Source organism: Leptonychotes weddellii, chromosome 15, assembly GCF_054177405.1.
Source record: "Leptonychotes weddellii isolate Sample4059 chromosome 15, ASM5417740v2, whole genome shotgun sequence".
Taxonomy (NCBI): Eukaryota; Metazoa; Chordata; class Mammalia; order Carnivora; family Phocidae; genus Leptonychotes; species Leptonychotes weddellii.
The window spans coordinates 1,296,096-1,310,888 of NC_138383.1; the positions used below are offsets into that span (position 1 = coordinate 1,296,096).

Genomic DNA, 14,793 nt, shown 5'->3' on the forward strand with positions numbered 1-14,793 from the left:
AGGGTGAGGGTCTGGGGGCTCCAGGAGGGGAGGGTGGGGGTCTGGGGCTCCAGGAGAGGAGGGTGAGGGTCTGGGGACTCCAGGAGGGGAGGGTGAGGGTCTGGGGGCTCCAGGAGGGGAGGGTGGGGGTCTGGGGGCTCCAGGAGGGGAGGCTGGAGTGGAGACCTGGCCATGGCATCTCCCTTGGTCCACATACCCCGGCGACTGGGGCGCCTGGCCTGGGCTGCAGCTGCAGAGTCCACACGGGGACACACGTGGTCTACACGTGAGCGTTCATTCAGTGAATGGGCGCCGGTCCAGCAGGCATTCACATGCACAGACTGGGTGGCCACACACGGCGCCCAGCATCCGCTCGTCACACTCTGTGCCAGCCACGCTCACGTGGTGGCTCCGGGCGGCCCCAGCCCTGACCGGGGCGGGGGGGGCGCCTCACCCTGCAGCCCCCAGCCCTAAGTGAGGCCCTCCTCGGGGTCCAGTGGGGTGCCCACATGGAGGGGCTCCCCAGCACGCTGCCCTCGGCACAGCGCCGGGCCCGTCTAGGAGGACAGGAGAGTGACACAGAGGCTCTGGGGAAATCCCCTCCAAACAGCACACGGGGTGCCGGAGGCGGGCAGCAGAGGGCTTCACGCACCAGGAGAACAAGTGGGCGAGCCGAGAGAACTTTGTTGGGTTCTTCCTATAAGTATCATGAGCACAACGCCTGGCTGGGGGTGCTCCCCCCGGGGCGGGGGTCTCTTTGGGGGCCCCCTAGGGTTACTGCTCAGGCAGGGAGGAGGGTCTTCCGGCCTGCATGGGGTCCCCACGGGCTCTGGTCCGGGGCTCACCGCGGGCTAGCGCCAGACCCTATGCCTGCGCCCCAGGGCTCTTCTGGGTGCTGGGAGCCCAGGAGCAATTCCACCTGCAGGTCAGCCCCGGCGCAGGAAGGACCGGCACCCCAGCCCCCAGCCCTGGTGAAACTGCAGGGGACATGTGGTTTCGAGGTCTGGGGACCGTCTGATTGGCCTCAGGCCACCTCCCCTGGGCCTGGGTGGGAGCGGTCAGGGCTGGATGCCTACAGAGGGGAGCACAACCTTTCCTGCTTTCCCCGTTCGCCACCTCGCCCCCTGACGGCCTTGGCATCCTTGGAGGACACCTGTGAGTCCCCACAGGGCCCTATGAACATCGCAACAACGGGAGGTGCTGCCCTAGAGGCCTCCCCTCTGAAGCCGAGGGCCCTGCCCCTAGCCAGCAGGGCCACGGACGGGGCCGGGGGTGGAAGGCAGCTGCGGGGGCCCCACTGTGGGACAGCTGAGCCGAAGCCCACAGTCTGGCCAGCTGCCCTGGGGCCCCAGAGGGCTCACGGAGGGAGGGGCGGTGCTCACCTTGCAAGGCCGGCTCCCTCCTCTGCTGCTGGATCTCCAGGTCAGCCAGCTCGCTGAGCAGGGCAATTCCATGAATCCCTGAGCTACAGGGCGAAGGGGCTGTGCGTGGGGGCCCTGGGGCAGCGGCAAGCTGCGGGTCCAGCGGGCTGATGCCTGGCAGGTCCCCCAGGTCGATGGTGGCTGCCACCAGGGCATCCAGGCCCCGTAGTGCCCTGGGCAGGTGGCTATTCTTGAAAGTTGACCCCTGGCCCTCTTCCTCCTCCAGCTCGTCCTCCTGATACTCAGCCCCCTCCTCCGGCCTTGCTTCCCTGGGGGCCTGCTGTTTGCCTGGTCTGGCCTCATCGATGGCGATGGCGTCTGGGCCTCTCTGCTGCTGCAGGGCCTGGGGGCCCGCCCCTGATGAGCGCCCTGGCCCCTCCTCCACACCCCCCTCCACCGTGGCCCCCTCCTCTGCAGCCCCTCCCTGAGTAGAATGAGCCTGGCCAGTGGCCTCGGGGCCCCCTCCCTCGAGGAGGGCCCCACATCGCAGTTCTCGAAGCCCCTCCAGTGGGCTGGGGTCTGCTGCCTTCCCTAGGGGTCCCCGCTCGGCAGGGTGGGGGGTGGCGGCAAGGTCCTGGGTGGCCTCCCTGGCCCCTGAGGGCAACCCCGGCTCCTGTGGGCTCTGGGGGCTTCGCGGGGGCAGCTCCCCGGGCGGGAACGTCCTCACTGGCTCAGGCTGGACCCTGGGGGCTGCAGTTTGCATAGTTTTGGGGTCCGAGAGGTCAGGAGGGTGCACGCTGGGGGATAGGGAGAAGGTGGGGCTGGCCGCCCGGCAGGTATATCCAGGAGGCAGGTCTGTGAAAGAACAGGTATCGTCAGGAGGGGCAGCGGGGGTACGGGGGGCCCTGCTCTAGACGGGGACAGGGTGGCCTTAGATCCCTGACTCACACCTGGGAGGAAGGGTCCCCGCCAGCCCTCTGCCTCTGCCTTCGGAGCAGGTGAGACAGGAACGGGGAACACGTCACATGGAGGGGGACTAAGACCCAGATTCAGGGCTGGGAACCAGTCCTGCAGGCCAGGCACTCTGTCACTGGCGGCCAATGGAGCCCAACCCTCGTCCTGCCTCGTCTGCCAGGAACTGGGGAGGAGACGGGGGGGACCCTGAGTGCTTCCCCCGTGGAGGGACAGTGGAGAGGGAAGGACAGAAAGAACAGAGGACAAGCAACAGAGCCCTGGGCCCTACCAGGGGCCTGGGTAGGTGAGGGCACCTCTTCAGGTGTCCAACGAGGGCAGCCCCCTCAGTTCAGCTCTGCATGCCCAGAAGTGGGAAAAGGCCTCTGCGTGGAAGGGGGCGGGCCACGGCCAGCCCAGCGCTGCCCACTCTCACCTGGTTCCAACGTGCTAAGGTCGGCTCCGGACCGCCGGCCCTCCCCACTCTTGTCCTCGGAGCTGGGCAGCTTGGAGCCAGGCCCGGGGCTGCCCGAGGGGCAGACGGATAAAGTGCATGGGGCGCTGGGACGTGGTGGCGTTGTGGGGCAGCTGGTGGGGGGCTTTGGGGTAGGTGAGTGGCAGCAAGGTGACAGCTTGACAGGGCCTACGGTGGCCGGTGAGGGGGTGCCCTTGGCTATGGGGGTTAAGGCAACTGGCTTGTGGGTGGACTTCAGGGTCTTCTCCTGGGCGGGCTCCTCCAGCTCCAGGTGATGGTCCTCGGGCTTCCGCTGTCAGGGTGAGGGAGAGGCTCAGGGCATCATCCCACAGGGAGGATCCGGGGGGCCAGGCTGGGCTGGAGCAGAGGGAGGGAAGGAGCGGAGCACTGGGTCCCCGCTGGGTGAGGCCTGGGGCAGGTACCTGGATGGGGGCCGCCCGCGGTTGCTGCTTCTGCTGCAAGGCATAGAGCTCTTGTTGCCGTAGGAGCTGGGACCGGGAGTACACGGGTAGCTGGCCCGGGTGCTGCACGTGGGGGGTGGGGCCCCGGCCCCCATACATGGGGGGCCACAGGGAGGCCTGGTCCATGACGTCAGCTGTGGGCAGGGCCAGAGGAGCCATGAGACCCAGCGAGGACGGGACGCGGGCTGCACCCCAGGCCCCTGAGCCCCCCTCACCGACAGCTCATCTACCTCTCGACTGCTTCCCGCGGCCCCATCCCCCCCACGGGCTGCTCCCTTCCTCGGACCCACTTCCGACAGCCCCACGTACAAGCAGCCTGCCTAGGAGGCTCTTACCGAGCGCGTGGGGGGCGGTGTGGGGTGCGGGCTCAGAGGGCAGGATGACGAGCTGGGCAGGGCTGTCCTGGGAAAGGGGGAACACGGAGGGCACGGAGCCGGGCACGGAGGTGGGGAAGCCTGGGGGCAGGTTCTGGTGCAGGGCGGGATGCCCAAGGCCTGGGGACACAAGGCACAGCAGTAAGGCAGAGTGGAGCGGGGAGCCCAGGCTGGCCGGGCCCCGCGCTCTGGGGCCTCCCGCACCAGGCCGAGGGCTGCTCAGCCCCAGGACAGCCCTGCCCTTCAAGCCCGCTGGCTGCCCCCCCCCCCCGCCTGCCCTCGGAGCACTGACCGTAGGAATGTCCCCCCATCCACAGGGAGGGGCTGCGGGTGCGGGGCAGCCAGGGCGGGTGGGCAGGGTGCGGGTGGGAGGCCGGGTCCCCGCCCAGCTGACCGCTCGGCAGGGAGGAACCGCTGCCGATCACAAGATGAGGGGCCAGGTCTCCGGGGCAGCCGCCTGCCGGGTGGATCCGGGAGAACTCCAGGCGGTCCTTGTTGTCCCTGCGGGTCACCGGGGGTGACGGGGGCTCAGCACAGCTGCCGGCCACCCACCCAGCTCTTCCACCCCATCCTGTCGCCATCAACCTTGGAGGGGCACGGGGACACCCCAGGATCAGGTGGGCCTCGGTATCGGGGCGTCCATCCTGGCCATGGCCCTGACAGTGGCGGGAGAGTGAGCAGAGTTCCCCCCACCCCTGACACAGGCAGAAACCCCAGCAAAGCCCGGGGGGTGGGGAGCGCGCCGCCCGGCCCACTCTCTCCCAGAGCCGTGGCCTGGCTCCCTCCCCGATGGCCGAAGCCCTGTTCTTACTGCAGCAGCAGCTCCCGGCCGGCGAGCCCCAGGCGGTCCTCAGACAGCCGTGCCCTTTCCTCCTCGGCCTCCAGGTCCAGTGCATGGGTGGCACGGGGCGTGCCACCTGCTGCATGGGTAGGAGATGGCAGAAGGGTCAAGGGTCGGGGTGGCCGGGGAGCCAGCGGCTAAAGCAAGCAGGGACCCCGCTCAGAGCCAAGAGGCCCGTCGAACCGAGGGAGGATCTCCTGCCTTGTGGGCCCCGGGGCTCCTGCCAAAGGCAGGTGTGGGGAACTGGTGGCCTCGAGGGATGGGGGCGGGCTGGTCAGCCCTGCGAGGGACGGGACTGCAGACATGGGGAGGGGACAGCGGGAAAGCCCAGGGCCCGTCCCGGGTAAGCTTCGGACGGGCACACGAGGGCAGGTCAGCCCACTCCCCGCTCCCCTCCCCGCCAAGGGGCCTACCTTTGAAGGCAGGGGCTGCCCGGCCCTGCCGCCCAGCGTTGGCGCCGTAGGCCATCTCTGGCCGGCTCACCGTGTCCTTCTGCCGGGACAGGGCCACCGCGATGCCCACGGGCGGCTGCCTCACTTCCACGTCACTGTGCGGGGTGTCGTGCTCCCGGCTTCGGGCACAGTCGGGCCTCTCAGCCTCGCTGGGGGCCTGGGCTGGGCCCTTGGAGGCTGGGAACTTCATATCCTGCTGGGCACAGCTGGCCTTGAGGCCGCCCAGACCCACGAAGGGCGCCTTCTGGCCAACGACCAGGGCTTGGTTGCTGTACTTGAGCAGGTTCTTCATGGCTGAGACCTCGTCAGGCGGGGCGGGCAGGTCCTGGGGCAGGAGGGCGGCCTGCTGCAGGCTGCCGCTAAAGGGGTCCAGGTAGCTGCCACCCTTGCGCTCCTCGCCAATGGCCATGGCGCTGCCCTGGCCCGACTGGATGCTCCACGGGGGCAGGTGGGGCCCGCCGTAGCCCAGAGAGGCCAGCTCCAGGGACTTGCGCTTGGCTTCAGCCCCGCTGCCCCCTGGGGCCACCTCGGGGGTCACCAAGTGCTGCTGATGCCGGATCCGGGCCACCTTCTGGGCCCCAGGGGGACCTGAGGGGGTCTCCTTGCCGGCGGTCTTATCCAAAGTGCAGCAGGCCTGGGTGACCTTCCCACCCAGCGGGTCCTGGTGACTTGGCCGGGCGCAGTCCTGCGAGTGGGCGGGCAGCTCGAAGTAGCCACTTTTGTCCAGACCACCTTTGGGGAGCCCGGAGAAGGGGGTCTCGGGGCCTGTGCTGTTGAGATACTCGAGGCCCTTGAGCCGGGGGTTGAGCGCAGCCTCAAAGCCCCCAGGCCGCCGCTCGCCCTTGCCCTCAGCCTTCAGGTGGGCATAGGAGACCCCGTAGGGCACGGCATGCTCGGGGGCCAAGGCGCCATCGAGGTGCCGGTCTTTGCCCTCACCTGCCACGGCACAGGCCTCGGCGGCCTGGAAGGGACGGCTCTTCTCAGCCAGGTGTCCCACGGAAGGCACGAAGGTGGGCCCGCTGGCCTTCAGGTCTCGGGGGACTTTGTCCTGCAGCGGGCAGAGCCCGTCCGGGCCGGCGTGCAGCTGCAGGCAGGGGAAGGAGCCGGCGGCCGTGCTGAGGGGCGGGGGTGGCCCAGCGGGCAGGCCGGACGGCACGGTGTAGGCCACAGCATGATGCAGCATCTGCCGCCTCTCCAGGCACTCGCTGAAGGCCGGCCCGGGCTCTGCGGGGCCCACCAGCTCCTTGGTGCAGCGCCCCGAGGCTGTGACTCCCGCGCCGGGCCGCACCAGCATGCCTCCCGCACAGCTGGCCAGCGCGGCCTTGCCCATCTCGCCGTTGAGCACCTTGGTGTTGAGGAGGCAGGAGGCGAGGTGCTTGGGGCGGCCCTCGCAGGCGCCGCGGGGAGTGACACCGCTCTCCTTGCAGTGGCCGTCCGCCTGCCCGGGCAGCACCAGCTTGTGCCGATCCTTGCTGCCCTCCTCCTCGGCCGCCGGCCGCTCCTTGCCCTCCGCCGCCTTGCCGGCCTTCTCTCTGCCCAGGAGGAAGCGGTCGAACTCCTTGGCACCCTTCTGCAGGGGGCCGGCCTCGCCTCGGTCACGGCTGCAGGAGCCGATGGGGTGGCCGGGCGCGGCCCGGGCCACGCCGGGGAAGTTGTGGTTGGCAGGCAGGAGGGTGGGCTGGGGGGGCAGGTAGAAGTTATCTGCGTGCCAAGAGAACCGAGGTCACTGGGAGGGCCGGGGCAGGGGCTGGAGAGGTCAGACTCCCCGAGACACGCGCCCCAGGAGCCTCTCCGCCGGCACCAGCTGGCAGCGACCCGCGGCTACCGTCGAGAAGGTTTAGTCGTAAAACTGACATCGTGTGCAGTCCCCACGTTAACCACGTGCGCATGCACACCCTTCAGAGCACTGGGCACATTCACGCGGTGGGCCCGTCCATCTAGGACTAGCATTGTTCCAAACCGAAGCTCTGTGCCCGGGAAACGGAACTCCCACCCACCCCGAAGGTTTGACTTGCGTGCAGTTCCCAGGAGACGGGAGCTGCAAAGGGCCAGGGCCCCCGGCGCCCATGGGGCTGAGTGGGGGGAGGGCCGGGGCAGGTGGCAATGTGTGTGGACCAGGCACCTTCCCCCCACCCCGCACAAGGCCAGGGGGTCGGGAACTGGGCCGGGCTTCACAGACAGCCACCAGAGCCTTAGACTCTGGGGAGGGTGCTAACTCACAGCTGCGGGTCGGCTAAGTGGATGGTGGGCGCACGGCGTGGGGCGTGATGGGGCCACCGCAGAGCTGGCCGTGCCCAGACGCCCAGCCACCGGAGCGCGGCAGGAGAGAGCCCGCGGCCCGGGGGACCGTGCACGGAGGACCGCGAAATGCCTGGCTCTGACCAGGCCCCCGTGAGAGCTAAGACCCCCAGCAGGAAGTGAGGCCACGCCTAAGGATGGGCCCCGGGGCGGCCCCCAGCTCCTCTGCATGGTCACTGTGGGCGCCCCCAGCTGGGGCTCCGGTGACGGTTCAGAGAAGGAAGACGAGGAAGTGGCCCCTGCTGACCGTCCCTACTCCTACCCGCTCTCGGCTTTCGACACCCCTGCAGCTCGGAGGGGCCCCTCCAGGCAGGTGGGTGGTGGGTGGAGCCCTTCCTGCCCGGGGCCATGCTCTCCCTGGGGGTCCCTGGCCGGCCCTGGGGACGCCCACTGCTCCCAGAGTGAGGGCTGGGTTCCTGTCTCTGGGGACCTGGGGGGCCACCCCCCTACACCCGGCTGGGGTGGCAGACAGGCTGCGTGGAGGGCCTGGAGCCCAGAGGGGGCAGCCGAGGGGAACAAAGAAACATTTGGAACTTGTAAAACTGTCCTCAGTCACAGAAGTTCCTCGTCAGTTTCCTGCTAATTAAAACAAGGGGGAAGAGGGTAGCCTGGGTGAACCCTAATTAGCTTGATTTCTGAAACCCAAATGTTCTTGGATGGGACTCCACCAAAACGCTGAACGCCGAGAGGCCACCAGTGCTCCGGGATGCCAGCTCTGGGACCCGCTGCCGGAGGGGGTTCTGGGCTCTGGTTCAGCCCTGACAAGTGCTGTCAAAATAGCTGCACACGTGGGAGTTTGGGGGACCCAGCCCGGGGCCTGTGGGGGGCTGTCCTCTGGGGAGCAGAGCACTGGCCCAAGCTGAAGGAAACTTGGTTTGCTGGGAGCATCCAGCATCTCTCCGTCCCCTGGGGCTGGGGGGCTTTCCTGGCCCCGCCCAGGTAGGGTCTTATCTGCATCAATCCCAGCCAGCCAGTCCAGGCCCGGGTCAAGGCCGAGGCTTTCCGGACCTCAGCCGCCCTGCCAGGCCCAACGTCGCAAGACACACCAATGTCCTGGAGTGGGAGGCTTGTTGGGAGAAAGGGCTGGGGCGGGGGGTAGGAGGACATGAAAGTTAGCCGTGGGCTCACCCCCAAAACTTCCTCGCTGGGGTCCCCTTCCTTCCCTGAGACCCGCTCTGGCACACTCTGATCTAACCGCTACCTCCTAAGCCCTGCCTAGTGTCCTGTCCATCCTGCCGGGTGCTTGGTGGGGCCCTCCTCTGCCTCCACTGAGAGCCCCGTTCTCGGGGCTCCTTGGGCTCCCCCGAGCTACGTCTGTCCTCACCCAGGGGGGCTCCCATGGCACCGACCCTCACCACGAGTGTCCGGCCACCTCCTGGATACCGCTGGGAAAGTCCCTCTGTGTGGAAGATGGACCCCCCCACCCTGAGCCGCTCTTCCCACAGCCTGGCCATGAATGGGGGCCCCAATTCAAGTCTACACCACCTGTCATCTGAAACATATAACCAATCCAACGGTCCCCCTGCCCATCTCCTGGGCACCACCCCAGAGAGCCCTTTCTAAAACCCAAATGAGATGTCACTCCACCCAGGAAAAATCTTCAAGACAGGGCACGACGGCCTCCAGCCACTCCCCACACCTGTCCCTTCTCCAGGCAGCCACACCTCCCGCGGGCTTCTTGAGGGGATCCACGCCCTGGAGTTCGGGCCTTTGCACGAGTGTGTGCGTGTGCATGGGGGAGCATGCTCGCACGTACCCCTCCCCACGGCCCCACCAGCCCCGTCCTCTCTTCAGCAGAGCCCCGACCTCAGCGGCCCCTCTCCACGGGCACCTCTGGAGGCCCCCTTCCGCTGATGGAGGGACAGTCCCTCCTCGTCTGCAGGGAGACATCGCCTGCGGCCTCTGTCTGACCCGAGGCCCTGGTGTGCCAGTCGGGCCTGGGCCTCATGCAGCTCAGTGAGGCCGCCAGCCCAGGCTCCTGGGGGCCTCCGCCACCCCTACCCAACAGCATCTTCCCCCGAAGCTGCCCAGGCAGTGGTGGACAGGAAATAGACGTGCGGGAGCTGAGCTCCACCCCTCGGGACAGCGATTCCTGCAGATCCTTCCACGGCAGCCAGAAAGGTCCTGGCCGCGTGGCTGGGTCTTCAGAGTGCTCACCCAGGCCCAGCACGTAACCTGCCTCTTGGCCATGCTCCTGGGAGTTTTAGTCCTCCGGGAGCCTGAGAAGCAGGCTCACTCTCCCCCAGTCCCACGTCGCCGTGGCCTGAGACCCGGGGCGTAGGTGTGCCCAGGCTGGCCGCCTTTACCCAGTGCCCCAGAAGCCCCCGGCCCCACCCTGTCCCACCCTCCAGGATGCCCTGTGCCCCAGACCCCAGCACGGCCCCAAGCCGGCACTTGCCTTTTTGGGCTCCATAGAAACGATGCTGCCCATAGAGAACATTGCTGTTTCCATGGTGATCCAAGTGGCTCATGGGTAGGAAGGTGGATGCCAGACTCCCCGAAAATCTGGGGTACGCTGGAGCTAGAGAAGCAAGGAGACTGGCTGCAGAGGCACCTCCAAGGCCCAGGCCCACACCCACCCTGACCCCAGGGAGGTGAGAGGTGGTGGGCAGCCCAGGGACGACACCCTGCGGAGCCTGGTGCATAGTCGGCCGGTGGGAAATCAACCCATCAATACATCGTATTAACTCTGACTCGACTAACACCATCCCTCTGGTGCGGCACAAATTGAATTGCTGATGGGCTGGGAGAGGAGGATGGAGGGGGTGCCTGTGGTTCCTCCCCAGCAGCGCTCGGCAGCGCGGGAGCTCTGAGGCAGGGCAACCAAGAGGCGCTGGAGAGGCATCCTGGGAGGACGCACACGCTGGACACGGTCCGACTGCCAGCCAGGATGGCCAGGGCCAGACTCCACCTTGGCCTGCGCCGTCCGAGCTACCGGGCAGCCCCCGGGTCGGGCAGCCCATGCCCTGGGCTGGGCAGGAGGGCTGTGGCCGAGCCCCGTCTTGCTGGAGGCTGCCGGCGCCGCGGGCTCTCCACTGGCGGGGCCTCCTTTGTGCTCGGAGATCTACAGAGGGAGCTGGCCCCCAACCCGGAGACCCTCCCTGGCACTTCTGAGTCATGCCAGGCAGGCCCTTCTCTGTCCCCCCTGGGGCCTAAACTGTCCTCAGGGCCTGGCCCTGCCCAGCACAAGAATGCCAGCCACACCCTGCCCCACGCCCCCCGCCTGCCTTGGACCTTGGGGGCTTCAGCCACCTGGGACGCACACACTCACTGCCCCCAGAGGGCTGAAGACAAACAGAAGTTAGCGCGGCCTGGGAGGCCCGGCCCGGCCCTAGTGCCCTGGGCAGGCACAGGCGTGTCTGCTGGATGCCCAGAGCCACCAGCCGCCTTGAAGGCGGCCCTTCCCCGCTGTAACTCCTGGCCCAGCAGGGAGGGGTCGCCGGCAGGCTGGGGCGGGCAGGACACAGTCTTGCTCTAAGACTCGAGCTTCGACCAATGCTCTGAACTTTTTCTCCATGGAAAGCGTGCTCTGTAGGAGTTTCTTTTGGGGACTCCATGACTGTCCCAAGAGCGACTGGCTCCTGGGAGGGAGCAACCATCCAGGGGCTTCCCCAGGGAGGAGCTGTGGTGGGGCCCTGCAGACTGCTGTCCCAAGAGGGCAGGCCAGGCCAGGGCCCCAGGAGAGAGCCTGTCATAGCCACGACGGGAGCCCCACGCCTGGGGACCAGGGGCAGCAGCACCCACTCCTAGTGCGTCACAGTGGAGTCCCTTCCATCTCGCTCAGTAACTGTTTTCCAAACTCCATTTATGACCGACCCCTCTGCTGCCCCAGTGGAACATTCCTTGTAACAGCTGGTGGCTGAGCACTCCACGGAGTATCCTGTGGGAAACACCTTTCCAGAAGGGGCAGGGTCAGAACCACAGGACCGACCTCCCGGCCCCACGTCCTTGGGCCTGGGGCACTGGCTCATGGCCTGAGGTGGGCCTGCTGGGATGCCGAGGCTGCCGGGGGGCAGGGTGGAAGCTGGTGGGGTCTGGGCTCTATCTCAGTGCTGGGGGCAGCTGCAGCTGCAGGTACATGGGGGGGGCAGCCCGGAGCCCACTGTGAGCATCAGGGGCCCGGGAGGCCCCTCGCCAGGCCTGAGGCTAAGGGGGAGCCGAGCTACCATGGGCCAGGCTGTACCACTCAGCTCAGAGGCTGAGAATGGAGCTGCAGAAGCAGAGTTTGGACTGGAACACGGCCAGCATCAAACGGGGGCACTCCGGGATCCCCCAGGAGCAGAGTCCCAGTCCACATGGGGTGGCCTTGCATTCCGATCCCAGTGGGCCCTGCGGCAGAGGCAGGCCACCCCCCCAGACCCTAATGATGCCGTTTGATGTTCTCTGGCCCAGTGGGTCCGAGGTGAAGCTGTCGAGTCCCCTCCCCAAGGAATGTTCTAGGCAGAACGTGTCTCGGGCCCCACAAACTCGAAGCACCCCAGTCCACCAGCCCCATCTGCAGGCTCCAGAGGCCCTAGAGGTCTCCCTGCTTAGGGCTCACATCCCCAGGCTCCTCTGGGGACTCAGGAAATGTGCCAACCGCCGCCACGGCCTGCCCCCTTCTAGCCCCTCCTGCTGAGGGCAGGGCTGGGTCCGGAGAGCCTGGCCAACTGGCCTGGTTTGTGTGCGGAGACGCATCTGGAACAGCTGCTCCCTAGATTAAACTCAGCTCCTGGAAGCCTTGACAAAAGCTGAGAGCGGGCCGGGGACGGGAGCAGCGGGGCAGGGGGGCCGAAGCCTGTGTGTGCTGTACGGGGGGGTGCAAGGGGGGGCGTAGCTGAACCTCCACAGCTGTCCCCTTTTAATCGCCTGCTGTTAAATGTTTTACGGGCCTCGTTTTGGTAAACAGAAGTCTGTAAATTCCTCCTTCCCAGAACCCGTTTCCCGGGCATGGACCCCCCCATGACCCCTCGGGAGGTCCGGGTCTGCCGCCCACCCGCCCTCTTGGGGAGCAGGCGCTCAGCTGGCTGAGTGGTGAACTCCTTCCCGCGGCGCCCTGTCGGGGCAGCGTGAGGGTGCCAGCTGGGGGTGTCCCTCTCCTTCGGAGCCTGAGCGGGTGGCCGTCCGGACCAGGGAGCAGGGGCCCCCTCCCACCTCCAGCCTTCCCCTCGGAGACCCCAGGGCGGGGATTCAGGCTGGGGAGGCGGAGAAGGAAGAAGCAGCAGAAGGGGCATGGGCCGGGCTGGGGGGTGCTGGAAGGGGGGCCTCGGGCCTCCCAGTCCTGACATAGAAAGGTCCCCCAACAGGATCATCCTCTCTGAACTGAAGAAAATAAAGCATGATTTTACAAACCAGAGCAGCTGTTCTGAGAGGGCATCGGCCGGGTCCTTGAAGGGGCTATGGTGGGGGCGAACGTGGGGGCTGTGGTCGTCAGGAGGGCTCGAGGCGCAGGGAGCGGGGCGGGGCTGGACACCCAGGAACCCAGGACCAGAGCTCCTCAGCCCCACACTCCTGCAGGGGACAGCGCAGTCTGCGACCCCCTTCCCCCAACCTCGTACCCCTAGGGGTTGGGGCTACTGTGACCACCTTAGGGGACAGATGGCAAATTTGTGTAAAGCAACGGCCCACAGTGGGGGGGGGGGCCGGCCCCAGACCCATCCCTGGGCCCCCACCGCCCTCAAGGCCCCGGAAGGCCTTGATGAGCTCTGCGGAGGGGCCCCAGGCCTCCGTGGGCATCTCACGGTGGACCCCCTCCATCCTGCCCCCGCTGCTGTGAGCGGCCAGGAGACTCAACCTAATCCCATGGCAGAAGGGACAACAGGGGACAAAGGGTCAAGGCCATTGCCCGACGAGTGTAACGAAGCAAAAAGGGTCAGGCGCTGGGTAGGAGCGGCACATACCAGGTCCCCGGGCTACTGGGGAGCAAAGTGACCACATACCGCGACCCCTCCCGGAATCTCCTGGGTCTTCGCTGGCTGTCCGGGAAGGTCGGGGGTGCTGGTGGGAAGTGTGGGGAGTGGGCAGGAGGAGAGCGGGCAGCAGGGACCCCTCCCCAAGTAGGGGCTGCTCCGAAGGCGGGGTCTGAAGCACAAAGGGGATGGGAACACTTTACAGGGGACACGGGCAAGAAGATGGGGGCCAACGGAGTGTGGGGCTTCTCCCGACACCCCAGTGAAGAGGCAGGTTCCTGGGAGGACCCAAGGTCTGCGGCAAGCCTCTGAGCCAGAGAGGAAGGAGGGGCAGCCCCTGTACCCCGTGTCGGCCCTCCTCTTCCAGTGGGGCCCTCGGGCCACCCCGCAGCACCTCCCCGCTCCCAGGTCTCCCTGCTCCACTTCCCCACGTGCCCCAGGCCAGACCCGGAACCTCTGCTCCACCAAGGCTGGGGGCCACAACCCTCCCGACCCTGCCCTCCAAGGGGCCACCCTCCTAGTCTCCCGGGAGGCCAGGTCTGGGGGCGTGGGGGGGCTGTGGCCAGCCAACCAGACGACCAGGACTCTCTGGGGGAGGCTGGGGGATCTCCAGCCAACTTCCCCCCGCCAGGGTCCTGCCTTTCTGCAACTGACACCCCTGTCCCCCAGGCCACCTTGACCAACAGCACTGCTGTCTCCCTGGAGGGTGACACCCTCTCGTATCCTGAGGCTCCAACTGCTGGAAAGTTCTCACCTACCATCGAGCCGAGCCGCCAGGAGGGTCCCGGCATCAGATACGAAGGCAGCTCCCCACAACATGACCACTGGGGGCACGCTCTGAGGAACCCAAGTGCCCATCTGGCCAATCAGAGGCCCCGTCTCCTTTGTCAGGCCCACTCTCAGGCTCGGGGGGTTCAGCAAGGGTCAGCTCCGTCAGATGGAGTCCCAGCAGACCTCCCACCCCCACCCGCCTGCCGGCCCTGACAGATCCCACCCGGCCCTGGCACACTCCTGCTGTCAGAACCCTGCCACGCGTGCCCGGCTAGGGGTCCTGGCCCCATGCCTGACACTAACTGGATGCTGACTCTCTCCCACGTGATCCTCTTTTCAGGATGTCAGTGGGTTTCAAGTATGGCATGCAAATCTACTAAATGACAGTGACCTGCCGGAATGCTGGGTTAAGAAGGCTTCTGAGGCTGCATCCACGTGCAGCCTAGTGCTGGGACTGACTGACTAACCGGCATTGCTGGCCACAGCACGCGGGCCATCCCTGCTCTAGTACCTGAAGGGAATAACCTTGCAACAGCCCCCTCCCCGGGTCCCCCCTGCATCCGTCCAGAGGCCCCCTCGCACTTGGTGCTCGGACCCGAGGGTGTCCAGCCTGGGCTTTCAGAGTGACACCCCTTCTCCGGGATGGAGCGGGCTTTGGAAGCTCAGCCCTCAGGAGCGCCCCCGCCTCAGCCTCCCACAGCTGCGGGTCAGGGCCCAAGTGTGGGCTCGAGGTGATTCCAGTTTCATTCCACCTGTCAAATTCCCGGTTCAGGAGCTCCACGCATACACACCGCCCCCCACTGCCCAAGGTGCAGGGCCTGGCAGCCCTGGTCTCTTCCCAGGCCCAGAAGGGTGCTAAGAGCCGGCGGAAGGTGCCAGGCTCCTGCAGGTGCCTCTGGAACAAAAGCGGCGGGCAGTCTGCCCGGGATCCAGGCAGTTCGT

At 67.1% G+C, this 14,793-nt stretch overlaps 1 protein-coding gene across 6 annotated transcripts in view; it reads right to left on the minus strand.

Moving 5' to 3' along the window:
• Positions 1–59: 59 nt before the first annotated feature.
• The window catches only part of BAHCC1 (BAH domain and coiled-coil containing 1), a 49,883-nt gene continuing 35,149 nt past the window's right edge, over positions 60–14,793 (minus strand). For 3 of the 6 annotated variants that reach the window (XM_081804255.1, XM_081804259.1, XM_081804258.1), the window contains exons 4-11: positions 9,591–9,713; positions 4,856–6,595; positions 4,413–4,521; positions 3,894–4,102; positions 3,563–3,721; positions 3,189–3,361; positions 2,728–3,058; positions 64–2,195 (exon numbers count right to left, since the gene is read on the minus strand). In XM_081804255.1, coding sequence (XP_081660381.1) covers positions 1,153–2,195; positions 2,728–3,058; positions 3,189–3,361; positions 3,563–3,721; positions 3,894–4,102; positions 4,413–4,521; positions 4,856–6,595; positions 9,591–9,713 — 3,887 coding nt within the window. In that variant the 3' untranslated portion in view covers positions 64–1,152. Of the gene's footprint in view, positions 2,196–2,727; positions 3,059–3,188; positions 3,362–3,562; positions 3,722–3,893; positions 4,103–4,412; positions 4,522–4,855; positions 6,596–9,590; positions 9,714–14,793 lie in introns of all 6 variants that reach the window. The other 3 variants (XM_081804257.1, XM_081804260.1, XM_081804256.1) reach the window with 2 other exon arrangements.